Source organism: Scyliorhinus torazame, chromosome 2 (assembly GCF_047496885.1).
Source record: "Scyliorhinus torazame isolate Kashiwa2021f chromosome 2, sScyTor2.1, whole genome shotgun sequence".
Taxonomy (NCBI): domain Eukaryota; kingdom Metazoa; phylum Chordata; class Chondrichthyes; order Carcharhiniformes; family Scyliorhinidae; genus Scyliorhinus; species Scyliorhinus torazame.
Window position 1 is genome coordinate 164,047,957 of NC_092708.1, and position 23,688 is coordinate 164,071,644.

At 48.0% G+C, this 23,688-nt stretch overlaps 1 protein-coding gene across 1 annotated transcript; it reads left to right on the forward strand.

Moving 5' to 3' along the window:
* Positions 1-216: 216 nt before the first annotated feature.
* On the forward strand, positions 217-12,853 carry c2h2orf69 (chromosome 2 C2orf69 homolog). Its single transcript, XM_072479087.1, has 2 exons — positions 217-524; positions 11,701-12,853. The coding sequence occupies exons 1-2, from the start codon at positions 339-341 to the stop codon at positions 12,574-12,576; spliced, it is 1,062 nt and encodes a 353-aa protein (XP_072335188.1). The 5' UTR covers positions 217-338; the 3' UTR covers positions 12,577-12,853.
* Positions 12,854-23,688: the final 10,835 nt, after the last annotated feature.

Consider the following 23,688-nt stretch of genomic DNA (forward strand, 5'->3'; position numbering starts at 1 on the left):
TCGGATGCATCTCATCAGATCATGGCGCCTTATTTACTTTTCGGTGACATCAGCCTTCCTAATACCTCCTTTTTATCAATTTTAGCCCATCCAATATCACAATTAATGGTTCTGATTCTGATTTTATTTTAGATTTCCAGTCTCTGCAGCATTTTGCTTTTGTTGCTATTATCTGCTGAGCATGCGCAGTCGGTGCCTCGATGCCTGCAATGCTGTCAGGGGCCGCCAGGTGGCGCGGATCTCTGGGCCGAGGCGCTCGGAGCGCAGAAGCCGTTGGGCCTCGGGGATTTGCGGCTTTTTTCTGCGGCCTGCTGCTGCTCCAGCCGGGCACCGCGACAATGACCAAGCCCGGTTGGGCACCGGCGGCCACTCGGCTTTGGAAAGTGCCGGGATTTGAAGTGCTGAGATTGAGCGGGGTGTCAGGATGGGGCCCGGCCAAGAAGAATGACCTGGTGCTGGGAGTCGGCGACAGCAACCGGAGCGGGAGCCGGCAGCACGTCATCTACTTCCCGGGGGATGTGCAGGTCGGTGCGGGGGGCGGGCGCCTCCTCCCTCCCGGCCTCAGATAATAGACACGGGTGGCCCATCGCAGCCGAGTTAACCACTCCCGCCGCCTCTCTGCGAGCCGGGGGCTGTCCCGGGGGAGAGAGGAGGAGGAGGAGGGGGGAGAAGAGAGGAGGGGGGGAAAGAGAGGGGTGGGGGGGGGGAAGGGAGGGGGAAAGAGAGGGGTGGGGGGGGAAGGGAGGGGGAAAGAGAGGGGGGGGGAAAGAGAGGGGGGGGGAAAGAGAGGGGGGGGGAAAGAGAGGGGGGGGGAAAGAGAGGGGTGGGGGGGGGGGAAGGGAGGGGGAAAGAGAGGGGTGGGGGGGGAAGGGGGGGGGAAAGAGAGGGGGGGGGGAAAGAGAGGGGTGGGGGGGGGGGGGAAAGAGAGGGGTGGGGGGGGGGGGAAAGAGAGGGGTGGGGGGGGGGAAAGAGAGGGGTGGGGGGGGGAAAGAGAGGGGTGGGGGGGGGGAAAGAGAGGGGTGGGGGGGGGGAGGGGGGGGGAAAGAGAGGGGTGGGGGGGGGGAGGGGGGGGGAAAGAGAGGGGTGGGGGGGGGGAGGGGGGGGGAAAGAGAGGGGTGGGGGGGGGAAAGAGGGGGGGGAAAGAGAGGGGTGGGGGGGGGAAAGAGAGGGGTGGGGGGGGAGGGGAGGGGGGGAAAGAGAGGGGTGGGGGGGGAAAGAGAGGGGTGGGGGGGGGGAGGGGGGGGAAAGAGAGGGGTGGGGGGGGGGAAAGAGAGGGGTGGGGGGGGGGAGGGGGGGGAAAGAGAGGGGTGGGGGGGGGAGGGGGGGGAAAGGGGGGGGAGGGGGGGGGAAAGAGAGGGGTGGGGGGGGGGGAGGGGGGGGGAAAGAGAGGGGTGGGGGGGGGGAAAGAGGGGGGGGAAAGAGAGGGGTGGGGGGGGGAAAGAGAGGGGTGGGGGGGGAGGGGAGGGGGGGAAAGAGAGGGGTGGGGGGGGAAAGAGGGGTGGGGGGGGAGGGGAGGGGTGGGGGGGGAAAGAGGGGTGGGGGGGAGGGGAGGGGGGGGAAAGAGAGGGGTGGGGGGGGAAAGAGGGGTGGGGGGGGAAAGAGAGGGGTGGGAGGGGAGGGGGGGGGAAAGAGAGGGGTGGGGGGGGAAAGAGAGGGGTGGGGGGGGAAAGAGGGGTGGGGGGTGGGGGAAAGAGAGGGGTGGGGGGGAAGGGGAGGGGAAAGAGAGGGGTGGGGGAGGGGAAAGAGAGGGGTGAGGGGGGAAAGGGGTGGGGGGGGGAAAGAGAGGGGTGGGGGGGTGGGGGAGGGGAAAGAGGGGTGGGGGGAAAGAGAGGGGTGAGGGGGGAAAGGGGTGGGGGGGGAAAGAGAGGGGTGGGGGAGGGGAAAGAGGGGTGGGGGGAAAGAGAGGGGTGAGGGGGGAAAGGGGTGGGGGGGGGAGGGGTGGGGGGGGAAAGAGGGGTGGGGGAAAGAGAGGGGTGGGGGAAAGAGAGGGGTGGGAGGGGAAAGAGGGGGGGTGGGGAAAGAGGAGGGGTGGGGGGAAGAGAGGGGTGGGGTCCGGGAGGGGGGGGAAGAGAGGGGCAGGGGCCGGGGGGGGGGGAGAGCGGGTCGGGGGGGGATGGTTAGAGCGGGTCGGGGTGGGGTAGGAGTGGGGTCGGCGGGGGTAAGAGCGGGTCGAGGGTGGGAGGGGGGTCGGGGGGGGGAAGAGTGGGTCGGGAGGGGGAAGAGCGGGTCGGGGTGGGAGGGGGGCCGGGGGGGGGAAGAGAGAGGCGAGGGGGTGGCGGGGGGCCGGGGGGGGGGGGAAGAGAGGGGTGGGGGGGCCGGGGGGGGGGAAGAGAGGGGTGAGGGGCCGGGGGGGGGGGTGAAGAGGGGCCGGGGGGGGTGAAGAGGGGGGGAAGAGAGGGGCGGGGCCGGTGGGGGGGAAGAGAGGGGCCGGGGTGGGTGTGAAGAGAGGAGCCGGTAGGGAAGAGAGGGGCGGGGGGGGGCGGTGGTAGAGAGGGGCGGGGGGGAAGAGAGGGGCCGGGTCCGGGGGGGGGGAGAGGAAGAGAGGAGCGTTGGGGCAAGAGAGGGGCGGGGGGGAATAGAGGGGCGGTTGGGGTAAGAGAGGAGCGGGGGCTGGGGGTGGATAAGAGTGGGGTGGGGGGGTCGGGGGGGGGGGTAAGAGAGGGGCGGGTTCCGGGGGGGAGGGAGAGTGGCGGGGCAGGGCGGGGGTTAAGAGAGGGGCGGGGCCGGTGGGGGGGAAGAGAGGGGCCGGGGTGGGTGTGAAGAGAGGAGCCGGTAGGGAAGAGAGGGGCGGGGGGGGGGGGGCGGTGGGAGAGAGGGGCGGGGGGGAAGAGAGGGGCGGGGTCCGGGGGGGGGGGAGAGGAAGAGAGGGGCGTTGGGGCAAGAGAGGGGCGGGGGGGGAATAGAGGGGCGGTTGGGGTAAGAGAGGAGCGGGGGCTGGGGGGGGATAAGAGTGGGGTGGGGGGGTCGGGGGGGGGGTAAGAGAGGGGCGGGTTCCGGGGGGGAGGGAGAGGGACGGGGCAGGGCGGGGGTTAAGAGAGGGGCAGGTGCCGGGGGGGTTAAGAGAGGGGTGGGGGCGGGGGGGGAAGAGGGGGCGGAAGGAGGGGGAAAGGGAGGGGCGGGGGGAAGAGAGAGGCGGGGGGGGAAGAGAGGAGCGGGAGGAGGGGGAAAGAGTGGGGCAGGGGGGAAGAGGGTAGGGAGGAAGAGAGGGGCGGGGGGGAAGAGGGGGCGGGGTCCAGGGGGGGGAGAGGGGGCTGGGGGGGAGGAAGAGAGGGGCGTTGGGGCAAGAGAGGGGCGGAGGGAATAGAGGAGCGGGGGAAGAGAGGGGAGGTTGGGGTAAGAGAGGGGCGGGGGCCGTGGGGGGATAAGAGTGGGGTGGGGGGCCGGGGGGGTAAGAGAGGGGCGGGTTCCAGGGGGGGGTAAGAGAGGGGCGGAGTCCAGGCGGGGGGTAAGAGAGGGCCGGGGGGGGGGTTAAGAGGGGGGGGTTAAGAGGGGCGGGGGGGGGTTTAAGAGGGGGGGGGTTAAGAGGGGTGGGGGCCGGGGGGGGGGTTAAGAGGGGCGGGGGGGGTTTAAGAGGGGGGGGGGTTAAGAGGGGTGGGGGCCGGGGGGGGTTAAGAGAGGGGTGGGGGGGGGAAAGAGAGGGGCGGGAGGAGGGGGAAAGAGAGGGGCCGGGGGGAAGAGAGGGGCGGGAGGAGGGGGAAAGAGGGGCAGGGAGGAAGAGAGGGGCAGGAGCGGGAGGAGGGGGAAAGAGGGTAGGGGGGAAGAGAGGGGCAGGAGGGGGGGAGAGAGGGGCGGGGGGTGGAAGAGGGGTGCGGGAGGAAGATGGGGTGGGGGGGAGAAGAGTGGGCTGGGGAAGAGGGGTGAGGGGGCAGAGGGGGTGGGGCGGGCGGGCGGAGGGGGGAAAGGGGGCGGGCTGGTGAGAGGGGTGAGAGGGGCGGGGGGAAGAGGGGCGGGGGGAAGAGGGGCAGGGGCCGGGGGGGGAAGAGGGGCAGGGGCCGGGGGGGAAGAGAGGGTTTATTAATAATAATAAACCTTATTGTCACAAGTAGGCTTCAATGAAGTTACTGTGAAAAGCCCCTAGTCGCCACATTCCAGTGCTTGTTCGGCGGGACCGGTACGGGAATTGAACCCGCGCTGCTGGCCTTGTTCTGCATTCCAAGCCAGCTGTTTAGCCCTCTGTGCCAAACCAGCCCCTTTTAAAAGCTGAACAGTTGAATCGAAAGGCCGATCTATGGGCCTGGAGTTGCCAAGACGGCAGAAGGATAACCGATTTCCTTCCCTAAAATACATTAGTGGTCTAGTTGTGTTTTTATGACAATCCAATAGCTTCATAGATACCAAACAGCCTTTTTATTTTGTACTTATTTAATTAACTGTATCCAAAATTTAAACTTGTCTCCAGGCCTCTGGGTGATTAGTCCCATAACATAACCATGGTGTTACTGAACCTACTCCAGTCTGTTCTTTGAATACTGGAATAGGAGCAAGAACACAGATGAGGGATAGTGAATAGAAGAAATGCTGAAGGAATACTCTTAAAGTTGTTTTTGACAACCATACCCCAGATTTTAAGTTAGGTAAGTGACACCTTGAATTTTGGGATTTTTTTGAATTGAAAAGCTGAAATTTGGTCCAGCATCAAGGCCTGCCATGCAATGCATATAAACGTTCAAAATAATAAATGAGGCCGTGGAATGCCCTACCTGCTACAGTAGTGAACTCGCCAACATTGAGGGCATTTAAAAGTTTATTAGATAAACATATGGATGATAATGGCATAGTGTAGGTTAGATGGCTTTTGTTTCGGTGCAACATCGTGGGCCGAAGGGCCTGTACTGCGCTGTATTGTTCTATGTTCTATGAGATAACAAGGTGAACCAATGGATAATGATTAAGTGACAACAAGTTAGGGTGTTTCTAAAGATCTGAACATTGTTGGAGGAAGGGCAAAGTAGACTAGGTTAAAGTGACCATCGGGGGTGAAAGTATTAAGTCACAGACTGTAATAAATCTTAATTTCAGCAAATTGAGAGTAATCTGCATTTTTCCTTTATATTGCTTTGAAGTGATGAAAGACAATGTGGAATTATTGAATCTCGAGCTTGGTGCTAACTGAAATATGTCTTTCATATTCATGATAATGCTGTCCCAGGTGAAATAAGGAATGCAGAAGACCAGTGAGAAGAAATGAACTCCATTTTCTTATATGCATGGAGTTAGAAAACTGAACTGTATCTAAATTGTCAGCAATTAGTGCTCTCAGTCAAAGGAAAGAAAATAATTAGTCATATGAGATGCTTATGAGGTTGAGGCTGTTGGGCAGAGTTGGAGAAGTTCAACTCTGCAATTGCCCCAGGAAAGCTCGTTTCTGTCATTGGATAGGTGAATTGATGAGTACCAATTCGGCAGGGGTGAATTGTAAATCAAATGTGAAACACAAACAAGTTTAATTTTTGTTAACCGATTGAACAGAGAGATGATGGAGTAGAGACCTGCAAGCTTCCTTTTTAATGAACTTTTGCTGGAATCAACTTGAAAGCCTCCTTTCACAGCTGAAAATATTTTGTTTATTAAACGGTCAACAGTAACAAAGATTTGAAAATCAGTTATGTAACATTCCAAATTCTTTGGGAAGTACATGCTTGTCAAATCTACTAATCAATTGAAAGGGAGGTTGGTACTATTTTAAGGAGGAAAAGAGCTCAGAAAAATCATGGTGATTGAGTGACAGGCAGAAAAATCATGGTGATGATTTACAAGCAATGTGGTACTTTTCTCCATTTACAAAACAAATGGAAATACATTTAAGACCCTATTTTTAAAAAGATACAGATGCAGTAATTGGCAAATGACATTGTAATACATAAGTTTCCATGGGTCTTTGAACGACTTGCTCAGTAAAATGTTGAGCTGACTTTCCACAAACTCAACATCTGCTTGGTGTTTTGCATGTAGATAACCAATTCCAGTTGATACAATATACTCACAATTTAGCTGCAGTTCTGTAGGAGAACAAAGTGCAGGTAAGTTGCAGATGTGCACACAATCTTTGCTGCATATATGTATGCTGCAGACGACTGTGTTGAGGTTCCACTACTAACAGTCTATTCCAGCTGTTGTTTAAATTCAAATTGCTATGGTGGCGCAGTGGTTAGCACTGCTGCATCACGGCATCGAGGACACTGGTTCAATCCTGGCCCTGGGTCATTGTCCACATGGAGTTTGCACGTTCTCCATGTGTCTGCGTGGGTCTCACCCCCACTACCTATGACCCCCACTACCTATGCAGCAGAGGTAGACTGGCCACGCTAAATTGCCCCTCAATTGGAAAAAATAAATCAATAAATTCAAATTGCTACCATCAAAAACAGTGTTGCGTTTATACACAGGACGCTGCAACAGTAGTGAACTCGCCAACATTGAGGGCATTTAAAAGTTTATTGGATAAGCATATAGATGATAATGGCATAGTGTAGGTTAGATAGCTTTTGTTTCGGTGCAACATCGTGGGCCGAAGGGCCTGTACTGCGCTGTATCGTTCTATGTTCTATGACTGTTAACAAAATATCTCTCGCATCTTGCATTTTTATGGTGACTTAACATATTAAAACTTCACATGTTATGAAACAAATTTTGACTCTGGGCCATCTCAGGTAACCAAAAACTTGGTCAAAGAGGTAGAATTAAGGAACAATTTAGAGGTGTGGAGAGGTTTTAAGAGAATTCCAAAGCTTGGGGCTGAAACAGCTGAAGGCATGGCTGGTGCAGTTAAAATTGGGGGTGAACAAGATGCTAGATTTGGAGAAGAGCTGAGATCTTGGATGTTAACATGGTGCACACTCTTTAAAATCTCATTACGAAGAATTGAAGCCACTCTAATCAACTGTAATCCAACCTCCAGATTTAGTTCCAATAACAATGGCAAATCAATCCTAGTATTGCGTTTGTGATCCTTGTACAAAATAGACAAACTATAATTTCTGTGAAGCATTTTCTGTGAGTAAGTGACCATGGATGATAGCTTGTAGATCCAAAGAGCTGTTATTGGATTGTTGTGCCTTTTTGTCAAGAAAGCAAAATTATTAAACGTGCCCTGTGTATTGGTAAGAATATCTGAACTTTCTGATATGAATGGTAAATTGGTTTGGTAAAACTTTACTGTGCATTTTGTAGTTAAATGGCAGATAAATGTGATTTGCAGACAGACTATTTTATAGCACTGCATTTTGAGAGGTGGGCTATTCAATTTTAATTTTCAACACCCAAAACTGAAGCTCTGCCTTTAGTTGTCGTAGCCCACATCTTCCAATAGAGAAAGCTCTGCTAGCAGAGGATATGGCTGTATGGAATTCAAAATTTCCACAGATGCAGGGACCATGAAATTGTATTTCTAAAAAAACATTTTCTGCCAAACAATATATGGTTAAGTAGACCTTTGAAACATTTGCTTTAGCTTTTAGGAGGGCAAGGGGAGTCTGACATGGCGGTAAAGAAAAGCAAGTGCTGGAAATTTGCAAAAGTTCAGCCAGTATCAGAAACGTGCAGAAGTCATTAATATTTTTGGGTGGGACTTCCGGGTGCGGCGATGACCAGCTAAGCTGCACGTTTCGGCAGCTCCCGGTGGAACGGACTTTTGGGCTCTTAATAAGAGCCCAAGAGCAAAGAGCAGGAGTGACACAATTGAGAGATCTGTTTGTAGATGGGACCAGTAGAAGGCAACGTCCAAGGTTGTGGGGTGAGGTTGAAGCCATGCCCGATAGAGGCAATCTTCGGGGTATCGGAGCAGCCAGAGCAACACGTGGGGAAGGGGCCAAAGCCCTTGCTTTCGCTTCCCTAATCACACGCCGGAGAATCCTACTCAGCTGGCGATCAGCAGCACCACGCACAGCTACAGACTGGCTCGCTGACCTTTCGAAATTTCTCCACCTGGAGAAAATTAAGTTCGCCACCCGAGGGTCAGAGGAAGGCTTCCTGGATACTTGGGGCCTGTTCCAAAACCTGTTCGAGACCAGCAATGAGGAGTAAGCTAAGAATAAAAATCCAAGATTGATGAGGAACCAAAGGACTCCGCGACCCAGGGATTGGGAGGGGGGGGGGCAGGGAGACGGAAGGAAGGTGGGGAAACCACAAGAGAAGAGGAGGGAGGGCCCCCCACCTTTTTCCCGGAAAACAAAAGAAAAACACAGCTGAAGCCGGGGGGGGGGGGGGGGGGGGAGGAAGGGAATGGGGGCGGGGCAATGGGGAGGAAGGGAATGGGGGCGGGGGAAAGGGGAGGAACTATAGACCGATCCAGAGGGCAGCGAAATGTACATGGGGTCAGTTAAGTGTCGCCAGTCTGTGCCCTACGTATGCCGTTGAGATCGAGGATCAGCCGCAATCATACTGAGTGGCAGAGCAGGCTCGAGGGGCTGAATGGCCTACTTCTATTTTCTATGTTTCTGTTAAATGCATCAGAAATCAAAACCAACTAACCAAAGCCAGGTGAGTTTTCAGGTCGTGGAGGAGAAAGAAGAGAGTTCATAGAATCACACAAAGGATGAGGGATTTCAGTTAGATGGAGATACAAAAGAAACTGAGATTGATCCCCTTGGGGCAGAAAGGTTAAAGGAAATTTAATAGAGCTTTTCAAAACCTTGAAGGATTTTGAAAGCGTCGATAAGGGAAAACTGTTTCCAGTGGCAGAAAGTTCAGTCAGCAAAGGATCTAGACCCAGAGATGAGAGGAAAGGAAACCTTTCTCTGCAGCGAGTAGTGATGATCTGGAATGCACTGCCTGGTGAGTGGCGGAAACAGATTCAGTAATCATAACTGCAATTTTCAAGCCCTGGCAACATTCTTGTAAATCTCTGCGTTCTCTCCAAAGTGATTATATACTTCCTGTAATGTAGTGACCAGAACTGTAAACAAAACTCCGGCTGTGGCCTAACCAGTATTTTATACAGTTCTGGGCATTGCATCCCTGCTTTTGTATTCAATACCTCGCCCAATAAAGGAAAGCATTCCACATGCTTTCGTGACTCCAACTTCCCAGCCAGCTTCAAGGACCTGTGGACATGTACTCAAATGTCTTTCACTTCCTCAACCCCTCTCAATACCTTCTGGTTTATTGAGTATTCCCTTGCTTAATTTGCCCTCACCAAATACTTCACTTTTCTAGATTGAATTCTATTTGCCACTTCTCTGCCCACTCAAACAAATAACGATATAATTCTGGAGTCAACAACTAACCTTTTCACTATCAACTACACTGCCATTTTTTGTGTATTCTGCAAATTCCCAAATCATGCCTCCCACATTTAAGGCTAAATCATTAATATATATAACGAGCAGCAAGGGCCCCAACACAAACCTGTGGAACACCAATGGAAACCGCTTTCTATTCGCAAAGACATCCATCGATCATTACCCTATGTTTCCTGTCGCTGAGCCAATTTTGGATCGATCCTGCCACGTTCCCCTGTATCCCACTTTTCTGACCAGTTTGCCATGTAGGATATTATCAAATGCCTTATTGAAAGACATTTAGACAACATCCACGGCACTCCCCTCATCATTGTTACTGTTTCAAAAAATTCTGTAAAGGTAGCAAGACATGACCTTCCCCTAACAAAATCATGCTGACTATCCCTGATTAATCTGTGTCTTTCTTACAGTTTATCCTGTGTCTCTGAAATGTTTCCAATAATTTGCCCACCACTGAAGTCAGGCTGACTGGCCTATAATATTCTGGCCTATCACTCACACCTTTGTTAAATAATGGTACAATATTCACAGACTTCAATCCTCTGGGACCTCGTCAGTCTCTAGTGAGGATTGCAATCCTCAGAGCATCTGCTATTTCCTCCTTGGCTTCTTTTAACAGCCAAGGCTACAATCCGTCTGGCCCTGGTGATTTATCCACCTTCATATTTCCTGTCACTATGCTTATTGTATCTAATATTTCACACTATTTAACTAGAATGTCTGCATCATCCCTCTCCTTTAGTGAAGACAGAGACAAAGTACTCATTGAGAACCCTGTCCACATCTTCTGCATCAACCCACAAGTTACCATGTCCAATCTGAGCGGCCTGACCTTAGTCTCTTGTTCTTATATGTTGCTTTAAAAAAACTTAGGATTTTCTTTGATTTTATTTGCTGATTTTTTTCGTATCGTCTCTTTGCTTTCCTAATTTTCATTTTTACTTCACTCCTGTACTTTCTTTCCCCCTCTAGGCTTTCTACAGTATTAAGTCTTTTGTGACTGTCGTAAGCTTTCATTTATTACTTTATCTTGGCCTGTGTGCTAGTGGATAACCACAGAACTCTAGAAATGCCCCTTTTTATTTGTGAGGACATGTTCTACACTGTGCCTGTAGAATCTCCTTTGAATGCCTCCAACTGCTTTGACACAGTTTTCCCTTCTCATAGTTGTATTCAGTATCTTACCAACTAGCCCCTTGGCTTTGTAAAATGTCTCTGCCCCCCCCCCCATTCAGAATTTTTACTTCTGTTCTTTGTCCTTTGTCATCATGATGCTAAATCTAATCTGTTAACTTCCTGGTTTATAAATTTGTTTCATAGTCTGGGATGGAGGTAAACACAAGAGCTTTAGCCACCGTTGGAATTATGGTTGTCTAGAAATTGTTTAAAGCCATTTGACCTATTTCTACATCTGAACTGTGAAATTTGAACTGTGCCACGTGCTGATAAAGCTAATAAATGAAGATATTTACAACAGTGACGGGAGGGAAGTGTTGACATTTTTGCAAGAGGTAAACCAAAGGTTTTGAAGTCTGAACTAATAGCTTCAGAAAGAATAGAAAGTCCCATATTTGCTTTTATTTATAATTGCACAAAGCTTTGGCTTATGTTGTGTGAGCCTATTAAGCAAATCAATACGCCATCTTTCTTTAACTTGAACTTCTTCCCAACTCAGATACACTCCGGTTTCCCATTACTTTTGAGTGCAGCCACATATCTTTATTCTATGAAAGTAAAATACTGCGGTTGCTGGAATCTGAAATAAAAACAAAATACTGGAGATGCTAAGCAGCTCTGATAGTATTGTTAGAGCATGTATGAGACATAAACAGAGTTAATGTTAATGTCGATCACAGGGCTGAAACATTAACTCTGTTTCTGTCTCACTGATGCTGCCAGACCTGCTGAGTGTTTCAATCTTTTATGATTTACAAGTGATATCAGTTAAACCTTTTAAATATTATTTTGTCGAAACAAGTGCTCTTGAAAGACGTGCATTACTGCAGCAGCATGTGGTTGATTGGAACTCAGTTTTTTCAAATAGAAATAGAAAAACTTGTGCAAATATATTCACATAGAATCATAGAATTGCTACAGTGCAGAAGGATGCCATTCAGTCCACGAGCCTGTACCTGGGCCCATATCCCCGCCCTATCCAGGTAACCCAACCTAACCTTTGGACATACCAGGGGCAGTTATAGACAGTGGGAGGAAACCGGAGCACTCGGAGGAAACCCATGCAGATATGGGAGAACATGCAAACTCCACACACAGTCACCCATGGTCGAAATCAAACAGGGGTCCCTGGCGCTGTGAGGCAGCGGTGCTTACCACTGTGCCACCCTGTCTCCCACATCTTAATTCTAGGCAGAACAAACAACCAGCACTGGTGCCTCAAAACACACAATCTAAATGTTCTCTGTAAAACAGGCACTGATGGATTTAATTGCTTTTCTTTTAGAACTATCATGATGAGATGACACGCCATCCAGAACACATCCGTTGGCAGCAGTGGAGTCTGGAAGGAGTTGCTGCTTTGCTGTTTCGTCGTTTTCCTGACAGTCACATCTGGATCATAAAGGCTTCCCGGATTCACCTGCATAAGTTCAGTTGCTACGACAACTTTGTGCAAAGCAATATGTTTGGTGTGCCTGAACATAACTCGGACAGTAGGGCTTTCAGTCACCTTCATGCACTCTTAACCAACGCCTTCAAGCAGGCGCATAGTATCCTCCATTCATGGACAAAACCTGGTGAAAGTGCTCACAGTTCCTTTGCCATTGCACATGATGAAGGCTCCAGTCTACGTCATGAAATACCAAATAATAGTTTTGCAGCTAAGAATGACCTGGGTCCTACGGATCTGGGGTTCCCTCATCCTGGAACGCCAAGAGTATATGAAGTCTTGAAATGTACCGATCCTTCTTTGAAATTTATCTTGATTGGTTTCAGCAAAGGTTGCGTGGTTTTGAATCAGCTGCTGTATGCATTAAGTGAAGCAAAAAAAGATGAGGAACTAGCTACCTTTATTCGTAATATCAAAGAGATGTATTGGTTGGATGGTGGTCACGCTGGAGGGAACAACACCTGGGTCACCAGTCCTGAAATCGTGAAGAACTTTGCACAGATGGGTATTCCTGTGCACGCACATGTTACACCTTATCAAGTGCAGGACGAAATGAGAGCTTGGATTGGAAAGGAACACAAGAAGTTCATCCGCCTCCTTGGGGAGTATGGTGCACAAGTGACAAACCAACTTCATTTTGAGAACGAAACAGCCTCTGTGGATAATCACTTCCGGGTGCTTCAAACGTTCAAGGCTGCTTTGGATCCATAGTGATGCAATTATTGCATGATGCTCAGTTTCAACTGTTCCTAGTGAAGTAGAATAGAAAAATGATAAGTAAATGGATTTAATCGTTTGAAGGCTGAGTAATTACATGTAATTTTGCCTACCACAAATCTCTAAGAGAGACTAATCTGTTTTATGTACGTTGAAGTACTGTCCTAGTTGCATTTATTTTGCATTCCTTTCTGTTGCGTTCTGTTTACTACCTGTAATGATGGATGGAATTGTCATCAATCTTCAAACAATTAAACTTAGTTTGAAGAAACGTGGGACAACTGAATTTTTGAACTTATCCAGAGCAACTGAATAGAAAAGTCAAACTAATCAATAAGATCTCTAACAGATTGAAAATGCATGTGTTTGTTCTAATATGGGCATTCTAACACGATTACTGGACTTGCCCTCCAATATTGATTTCCAAATGTGCTGGACGAACTACGTACAAAATGTCCTAACACGATGAAGAATGATCATTAGTGGTGTGAATTTCAAAGCAGAAGTGATAGAATCCCAGTGGCTTGATTCACATACTCCCAAACTTTTTCTAGTTCCTTGTTGTCTCTCATGATTGGAACCTTGGGAACATCCTGCATTAATACTCAATTATCAAGTATTAGTTAAAGTTTAATGACTGGAAATAAAAGGTAAATGGAATAGTTTTAGCACTGAATGAGGCCATTCAGCCCATCGATGCCATGCTGGCCCTCATTAATTTTGCTTTCCTCACTCCACAATCCTCTCCTCTCCTTCAAATTTTCTCTCTTCAGGTGCTATACACATTAATTTATAAATCAGTAGACCGTGGGGCCCCGTGAGCCTGCTCCGCCATTCAGTAAGATCATGGCTAACCTGATTGTGGCCTCAACTCCACATTCTGCCTATCCCTGATTAGTCATAGACTCTTGACTTAAAAAGGGGGTCAATCTATTTCTGCCTTGAAAATATTCTATGACTCTGCTCCCACCACTGGGGAAGACAGTTCCAAAGATTCGCAACCCTCTGAGTGAAAAATAATTCTCCTAATTTCCATCTTAAGTGGGAGACCCTTTATTTTTAAACTGTGTCCACTTGTTCTGGTCTCTCCCACAAGGGACATTCTCGAGTCCCTTTAGGATACTTTCAATAAGATCAACCCTCAATCTTTAACTCCAAGTTAATACAGGCTTAACCAGTCCAACCTTTTCATTTAAAATACCCCCACCCTGCCGCCATCCCAAGTATCTTCTCTGAACTGTTAATGCATTTATATCCTTTCTTAAATAAGGAGACCAAAACTGTACACAGTACTTCAGATATGGTCTCACTCGCATCTTATACAACTGTAGCAAAACATCCTTTTATATTCCTTTCCCCTTGCAATAAACACCAATGTTCCATTTGCCTTCCTAACCACATGCTGTACTTGCATACCAACCAGCACACCCAGATCGCTCCGCACCTCCGGGTTCTGCAATCTGTCTCCATTTAAAGTATGTACTGTTTTTCTATTCCTGCCAAAATGGTAGTGTAGACATTTAACTGGAATTTGAATGTGCTGGTGTAATGAAATATATATTTTTTGACTTTTATACCAGATATAATTAGCTATCCCTGGAAGTCGACCTTGCAGCCCCAATAAAGTGCTGCCCAATATCTAAATAACTGTTGGCAATATTTGGAGATTGTTACAAAATACTCTTAACTACTGAAATATATTATTCTGTCACTAGTTCTCTTTTTGAAAGGAAAAGAATGCAAACTCTAAACAGACCAAAACACCCATTCTGAGCTCATTAATGATTTGTTTAAAATAGGCAAGGTGAGTGAACAGTATACTTTATAATGAAGTGCCTTTCCTAACTTAAGATTTCTTACATTTTCTGGCAACTAAGTACTTTTGAAACACAGTTGTAATAAGACACAGCCAAATGTCTCACATTCCTCAATTAACATCACTCGCTTTCTCTTTTAAACAGAAGTACATTTTTAAAAACATATTTTCAGGTGCTTTGTTTTATAAAATAAATTGGACACATTGGTCAGACAGAAACTCGAAGGACATTACTGCTGAAAACGTTTCTGAATAGCATGGTAAGTTTGTAAATTGGAGTAGTATAACGTCAAAAGTGTGAGCTTGTATACTGTTCACGCATAAGCATGAAGTAAAATCAAATCAAATTCAAAGCTAAATCAAAAGAGGAACTAAATTGAAAGGAGGTGATGCTGTACAACCAAAAGAACACACAAACAGTCAGGCCTAAATTGTGCAACCCAAACAAAGGGCACTCATGAGTTTAATAAAGGTGAACTGGAGAACTGAGGTTTGAAAGGTAAACAGAAGTATATATGATATGAATGTGTGATCTGTATTTCCTGTAAAATATTTATGAAGGAGAGCTAGATTTAACAAGGGTCAAGTGATATAATGATCGCCTGATATATAATCTAAAAATATGTTCTCGATTCAACGAACAGGGTACAAGGGCAGGTATATGTGAAATGGCCTGGATAACGTTATCCCTTAAGGTGGCCCATCAGGAATTGGAATTGAAGCTGGGAACCAACATGGTCAGAAATTGGGTTGCTACACAATAAAGAGCAATGTTGGGGAGATAGTGGATGGATAAAGGATGGTTAAAAATGGTCTGTGAGAACTACCCATGAGATAACTTTTAGCCAACACAGCAGGAAACCAAGGGTTACAAATGTGATTGCCCCTGAAAAGAGCACAAGGATGATGATGCTTGATTAACCCACGTCTGTTCAAACACAACGTAGAGAGGGCAGCATGGTGGCGCAGTGAGTTAGCACTGCGACCTCACAGCGCCGAGGTCCCAGGCTCGATCCCGGCTCCGGGTCACTGGCCATGTGGAGTTTGCACATTCTCCCCGTGTTTGCGAGGGTTTTGCCCCCACAACCCAAAAGATGTGCAAGCTAGTTGGATTGGCCACGCTAAATTGCCTCTTAATTGGAGAAAAAAATGAGTGTACATGATAATGGCTTGCAGCCCCATGCTAAACACTTGGGACCCCTCTGAAGACATGCAGTCAACTAAGTTAAAGTGAGGTTGCACTTAAAGGTGTTGTGCATTATGGCTGTAGTAATTACTGTCTGGGGAAGAGTTTCTGACACACAAGACCAAAGATGGCATAGCAGAACAGAGAGAGCTCCCCAGATTTTCAGTGCAGCACTTGACCTGGTGCAAGAAGTGATCAGGAGCAGCGAAGATAACTTTCCACAAGAAGCCGTCCAGACAACCAGCTGGTAGGGAATGGGAGCAGACAATTGTGGAGGTTAATGCGAACTGTGTAGCTCCAAGTACCTGGGTGTGGACAGCCCAAGTGGTCAAGATCACTGAATCAATCCTCAAATGTCAAACCTTTCAACTGAGCCTTGGGGGCAGCATGGTGGCACAGTGGTTAGCATTGCTGCCTCACGGCGCCGAGGTCCCAGGTTCAATCCCGGTTCTGGGTCACTGCCCGTGTGGAGTTTGCACATGCTCGCTGTGTTTCCGTGGGTTTCGCCGCCGCAACCCAAAAGGTGTGCAGGGTAGGTGGATTGGCCACGCTAAATTGCCCCTTAATTGGAAAAAAAATTAATTGGGTACTCTAAATTTATTGAAAGAAAACTGAGCCTTGGGCCTCACTTCATCAACACCTACAGATAACCCCTGTTTTAAGTGCATTCTCATAATACATTTTTTTCCCAATACAGATAAATTGATAAAGTTAAACAGCTAAGTGTTTGCCCCGACTTGCTAAATAAATCCATCAAATGTTACAGAGCAATCTACACTCTAATTTTCCCAGCAAGCAAAGATGGACCAGCTATTCAAGAAAAGTCACCCATCAACTTCAAACACCTTAGACCATCAGGCAGCTCTTCCTCCATCAGCTCCTCTAATTATGACTACCATGTGAGATCGCAACTAATTTTCAATCTCTCCCATACTTTACAGTACTTCAAATCTCAAGACAATTTTCATAACATTTTGTTACTTATTCTTGTGTTTTGCAAGAATACATAAATTACATAAATGCATTTAATTAATACAAAAAATAGTTTTAAAATCTAAAAATGATAGACCAGAAATGTAACCCACCTAATGATATGCTTCATTATGGGAAAGTAATTTTCATTTAACATGTTGTTTCTGCCATTTTTCAGGAGCACATGAGAAATGTGAAACAAGGGATAGTTGTAGCAACAATATCAATCTCAACTCGTGCTAGCTGCACCTCACCCTCTCACACTTCACTGCTCCAAACCTCACACCCACATTTTACACCCAGCACACAGGGCCAACTCTGAATCCATGACAAGCACATCACCCACAAACATTACACCACACTCCAGTCTCTCTCGTAGGACAAGATGACAACCACAGGCACAGCACTTAGCTGCTGTGGGAAGTGCACAACTGGACATCCTGTCCTCTTCCACTCTCAGCTTTTCCTTTTTCCCCACTCGCAAACCTCACCACCCTATCCGTGTGCCTTTCTCCTTTCAGACACAGCAAGTGCTGCCTGCACAAGCAGTGGCGCATGAGTAAGAAAGCAAGCAAAGTACACCAATGAACAGTCACTGGATCTTAACTTGCAGCCACCAGCAGAGATACTGACACTGTACACGTGAGGGTACCAGAAAAGCAAGATCTGCACATGCTGAGTCACTGGCATCAGTGGCCTGCAGCCAGGGCAAGGGTGGTGCAAGTGCCAGCACCCAAGAGAGCAAAATCATACATGGGTTCTGCTACAGAGGACTCCGATGAGTCGGTGGGGCGGCTACAGAATAAGGCTGATAAGTGTGCAGAACAAAATGCTTGGTACATTGGCAGGCCTGCTTGAAAGCCTGCGATCACTGTGAAGAAGCATGGAGGAGCCTGGCTCCAGCTGAGCACTGCTTTGTGCACAGCATAGAACCAAGGGTGGACATGTTGGCCAATTCCATTTGTACCTTTGGGCCTGAAGACTATTGTTTAAGCTTCCATTGCAACATGAGAAGATGGTAGCTCGAGACAATACACTGGAGGCTTCCAGTAGTAAAGGGTTTTATTAACAGGCAACGGCAACTACGTACAGTCAGAGCAATTCAGGATAGGGCTCTCCAGCTCCAGAACACAACATAAGAACCAGGAGCAGGAGTTGGCCATCTGGCCTCTCGAGCTTGCACCACCATTCAATAAGACCATGGCTGACCTTTTTGTGAATTCAGCTCCACTTACCCACCCGCTCACCGTAACCTTTTTCTCCTTTACTGTTCAGCCATCTATCCACCTTTACCTTAAAAATATTTAACGAGGTAGCCTCAACTGCTTCGCGGGGCAGGGAATGCCACAGATTCATGACCCTTTGGGTGAAGAAGTTCCTCATCAAATCAGTACTAAATCTGCTCCTTATTTTGAGGCTATATCCCCTAGTTCTAGTTTCACACGCCTGTGGAAACAACCTCCCTGCTTCTATCTGTCCTATCTATTCATTTCATAATTTCATATAAAAGCAAATTACTGCAGATGCTGGAATCCAAAACCAAAAAGAAAATGCTGGAAAATCTCAGCTTTGACAAAGGGTCATCTGGACTCAAAACGTTAGCTCTTTTCTCTCCCTACAGATGCTGCCAGACCTGCTGAGATTTCCCAGCATTTTCTTTTTGGTTTCATAATTTTATATGTTTCTATACGATCCTCACTGCTTCTTCTAAATTCCAATGAGTATAGACCCAGACTATTTAGTCTCTCCTCATAAGCTAATCCTCTCAACTCCAGAATCAACCTCGTGAATCTCCTCTGCACTCCCTCCAGTGCCAGTACATCCTTTCTCAAGTAAAGAGACCAAAACTATACACAGTACTCCAGGTGTGGCCTCAGCACCCGATACAGCTGCAACATAACCTCCCTGCTTTTAAACTCCATCCCTCGAGCAATGAAGGACAAAATTCATTTGCATTCTTAATTACCTGCTGCACCTGCAAACCAACTTTCTGTGATTCATGCACGAGGACACCCGGATCCCTCTGCATAACAGTATGCTGCAATTTTTAACCATTTAAATAATAGCCCATTTTGCTGTTATTCCTACCAAAATGGATGACCTCTCATTTATCAACATTGAGCTCCATCTGTCAGACCCTTGCCCACTCACTTAAACTGTCTATATCCCTCTGCAGACTTTCAGTGTCTTCCGCACACTTTACCACTCATCTTAGTATCATCTGTGAACTTTAACACATTTCACTTGGAATGTATCCACAGGGTCCACACAGCTCCAGCCTCTGCTCCCAAGGCCCTGCCCTTTCTCTCTATTGGTTGGGATTTCTGGTTTGCGCGCACTCGCGCAATTGGTCCCTACCCAGTCACGTGGACCGCAAAGCCCACACCCTAAAAGAGGCTGCACTATCACAACCCTTACCCCTTAAGTCCTCATTTCAACTTACAAAGTATGTTATATACAAGTACTATATACAAGATCAAGAGACATAAGGGAAAAGAGTTCATTACAGAGTCAGTCTGTCCGGGGACCTTCAAGCCCTCGTGGATCTCCTTAGTTCCTCAGTCGGCTCCACCATCTCAGGTAATATTGTCTGCAGAAGACATCAGTTCCGGTGACTCCACCTCTTTTTTCAATCTAAAATTAGAGTACCCAATTCTTTTTTTCCAATAAGGGGCAGTGTGGCCAATTCACCTATTCTGCACATCTTTGTGTTGTGAGGGGGAGACCCACGCAGACACGGGTAGAATGTGCAAACTCTACATGGACAGTGACTGGGGGCCAGGATTGAGCCCAGGTCCTTGGTGCCGTGAGGCAGCAGTGCTAACCACTGTGCCACCATGCTGCCTGACTCCATCTCTTCTGCAGATGGGCCTGGGCCGCTGGCAGGGCTGACTCTAAATTCCTGGCTACCCCCACTCTGGAACTGTCACAGGAGCACTGGCAGCACAAGTTGGACCCATCTGTGCTGGAATAGAGGGTTACTGTGCCCTGGCTCATCACATGGTCGACATATTTCCACACAGCCCTGCCATTGACACTGACCACATATGAAATGGGTGGAGATTGGGACATGATCCAACTGGCTAACCAGAGGGAGCTCGCGGCGTACCAGGTCTCCCACCTGGAATAATCTGTCACCATTTTGGGAAGTATGTTAATTTTTCTGGGAGGCCTGACGTGCCTCCATCCTACCCACCAAATTTGGAAATATCAATTCAAACGGGTTTTGAGGTGACAACCCATAAGCAATTCAGCCGGTGGCGTCTGATTGCTTCCGCAATTTGTAAAAAGTCTGTACTGCCCTTTTTGCCAAACCGTTGCAAGCAGGTTGATATGCGGCCATCCTGGTATGCTGAATTCCATTTGCCTGAACAAAGTGTTGGAAATTATCCTGACTAAAATGGATACCATTACGGCATCTGGTGGGCTGTGTGTGATGAATATCTGGCATAAGGCATCCACAGTAGCATTGAGGTCATAGTTCCCACCTCGTGGGCAGCACGGTGGCGCAATGGTTAGCACAGTTGCTTCACAGCTGCAGGGTCCCAGGTTCGATTCCGGCTTGGGTCACTGTCTGTGCGGAGTCTGCACATCCTCCCCGTGTCTGCGTGGGTTTCCTCCGGGTGCTCCGGTTTCCTCCCACAGTCTAAAGATGTGCAGGTTAGGTGGATTGGCTACGCTAAATTGCCCTGAGTGTCCAAAAAATGTTAGATGGGGTTACGGAGATAGGGTGGACGTGTGGGGATAGGGTGGAGTGTGGGCTTAGGTAGAGTGCTCTTTCCTAGGGCCAGTGCAGACTCGATGGGCTGAATGGCCTCCTTCTGCACTAAATTCTATGATAGCCATTTGCAATAAGCATTTACCAAGACAAGCAACATCACGCCCAACAAAAGGCCTGTTTAGTTGAAGTACACTCTGGTCCATGGGCAACCCAGCCATTCTCAGGGATGGAGATTGGCCGAAGGAGGTAACGATTATTGGGTCTGACGGGAAATGCATTGCCGTATCACTTCCTCAATAACTTTAGCGATTACCGGACACCAGATATAACTGCAAGCCAGCATCTTCATCTTTGTTTGGACAGATGGGCGCTGTGTAATTCTTATCAGAGGGGTGGAACAACGACCCGAGAGCCCCAAAGTATTGCTCCATCCTCGCAGGTTAGATCATCCCTGCAGGTTAAGTAGGACCTTAACTGTTCGGATTTCTTGTGGTGCCAATCTGTTGTATCATCCCTTTCACCTTGGATAATACTGAATCTCGCTGAATCCAATTTCGTACATGTCCGGTTGATACTGGCAAGGTATCCAAGAAGTTCAGAGCCAAGTTGATTTCTTGTGGTACTGGCGGTGGCACCAAGTCCATTGGCAAGAGGAGTCAACTCAATGCATCTGTGTTAGAGATTTGGGTACCATGCCTGTTGGAAGGTATATTGTAGCAGCAACTAGCAGCAAGGCTCAATGTTGCACCCTGGTGGAGACAATTGGGGGTATTGGCTTGTCGTCTCTCAAAAGGCCCATAGCAGCTTATGGTTGGTTATTGTCATGAAACGCCGTCCGTAAATGCATTGGTGGAACTTTATAACATCATAGATGCTGGGATCTCTCGTATGGCTTTGTCTTTTTCTTTGAGCGGGTGTAGACTTGTGGCATCCACTCAGAACCACAAGTATGTGACTTCTGTAGCCTGGAAGTTACATTTATCACGTTTGAGTCAGACTCCACACCTTTGACTCTCTTTAATACCTGTAGTAGGGAGAGCCCAGGGAGTGTGGGCTGCAGCAAGAGAATAACACCAGGTTAAAATCCGACAGGTTTGTTTCGAATCACTTGCTTTCGGGCTCTGAAAGCTAGTGTTTGAAACAAACCTGTTGGACTTTAACCTGGTGTTGTAAGACTTCTTACTGTGCTCACCCCAGTCCAAAGCCAGCATCTGCACATCATGGCAAGAGAGTAAGGAATGGAAAGGGTTAAACAGACAGCCTGACTAGTATTCACACTTTCTGTGGACAGACAGGACAAAGCACCACATCCCAGATAGCACTATACAGTTGCACCCCAGGTGAGATCTTTCCAAGCTGCAGTAAGAAAATCGATATCGCTTAATGAGGCTCCACAATGTCTAGAGGGGCCATTGTGCCTCTGAATCAAGTATCAGGGAAATGGAGACAATTAACACACCATCGAAATTGGCTTGACAAACACAACGCTTTGATATTGTAAACAAGTAGACAGGAGATGTCCAGAAAACAATTAAAGTTATAGCGCACAGGACAATGGATCCGCATAATGTGATCCGAACAGAACTGTAACATTCAAAGTAACAATATGATGACGTAATGTAAATGTAATGCTTTGTAACGGAAAAAGTATAAGAATGTGTAAAAACTTTTGAGGAGCAGAGTAGTTCGGAAGCAAGCTGGAATTACAGCCCCGAGTCCTGCTCTCCCTCATGCATGCTGAATAAAAAAATATTTTTGTTGAAGTTTGATACGATCTCAAAGAACTCAGTCCGTTTATTCCCTCCAACAATACCTCTTCCAAACTTGACATATGCTCTTCATGTGTGATTCCAGTGACCAAAACATCACCCTGATAGACCATCACTTTTTGGATACTCTAAAGGAGGTTTACCTTGGTATGCTGGAAAATAGTGCAGGCGGAGGAAATGCCGAAAGGTAGCCTCGTGTACTGAAATGGTCCTTATGTGTATTGATCATGGTGAACTTTTGAGATTCTTTATCTAATTCCAATGGCAGGTACGTGTGGCTGAGATCCAACTTGGAGTAAGTGAGGCCTCCCATCAGGTTGGCATTGAGGTCCTCGATTTGGGGAATTGGGTACTTATCCACCTGGGCAGCATGATTGATTGTGAGTATATAGTCCCCACATATTGTTATTGATTGGCCTGGCTTCATCATAGGGAAAATGGGGGCTGCCCACTGGGAAAATTGCACTGGTTTAATTAGTCACAATTCCTATAATCGCTTCAGCTCAACATTGACTTTTTGATGCAGGGCGTAAGGGGCTGGTCAGCCCTAAAATAACCTACATGCCGAATCTGGATTGACATAAATTTTGGCCTTCATGACTTTGATCCAGCCTAACCCACTGTGGAACATGCCCTTGTATTTCACAGAACATCTTGAAAAACGCTGTTTGAGTTTTAATTATTTCCAGTCAATTAAATTTAATTCGCTGTAACCATCCCTTCCCATCAGGCTCTGTGCACTTCTATGACAATCAAAGGCAGCTGGGCTTATTGTTCTTTGTCAGCTACTGGCGGACTGATGGTCCCAAGAGATTTTAGGGTGTCTGCCGTGTAGATTGACAGCTGGACCATTGCGTTACCCAAATTCAGGGTCCATGCCCCTTCCTGAATGTAATAAAACATCTGCTCCCTCACAACCATAACTAATGCCCCGGTTTCAACCTCCAACTTCAGAGGTCTTCCATTCACTTGCAGAATTATTTTGAAAAGCTGGTTTAGCTCAGTGGCTAGACAGCTGGTTTGTGATGCAGACCAAGGCCAGCAGCGCAGGTTCAATTATCGTACCAGCGGCGGAATATGGCGACTAGGGGCTTTCACAGTAACTTCATACTTGTGACAATAAAGGGTTATCTTATCAATGGGGCTGTCTTATTTACCTTAATGACATTCAGAGGGTGCAGTTCATGCTCCTCTTCAGAGCTCTTCTCCATTTGGTTCAGTGGTGTGGATTGCTGCTGTTTTACTTTCATTGGTGCGCTCTGCCTCGCGCGGCAATGTGCCTGGATATGGCCTCTTCGATTACAGCGCGTGACAATGGCAAGCTTCCTGGGCTTGGTTTCCCCCAGCAATCCATCTCTGTCTTGGGCTGATGACCCGTTCTTTTCCCCATTCTCTGACTTCGATCCGGTCCCGAGGCCCATGTCTGGTTCTCTACTGTGCCTGTTGATATCACCGCGCGCCTCATGGCCATAACACCCCACAACTGATTCACTTCCCCTTCCGGCACGCTTTGGAGCTCAGATGCACCTTTTTAGGTGCACTCCGTCGCCTGAACTATCTCGATCACTTAGTCTAAAATTATTTTTGTTTCAGCCAGGAGTTTTTTCTGGATACTGAGGTTGTTAATTCCGCATGCTAGACG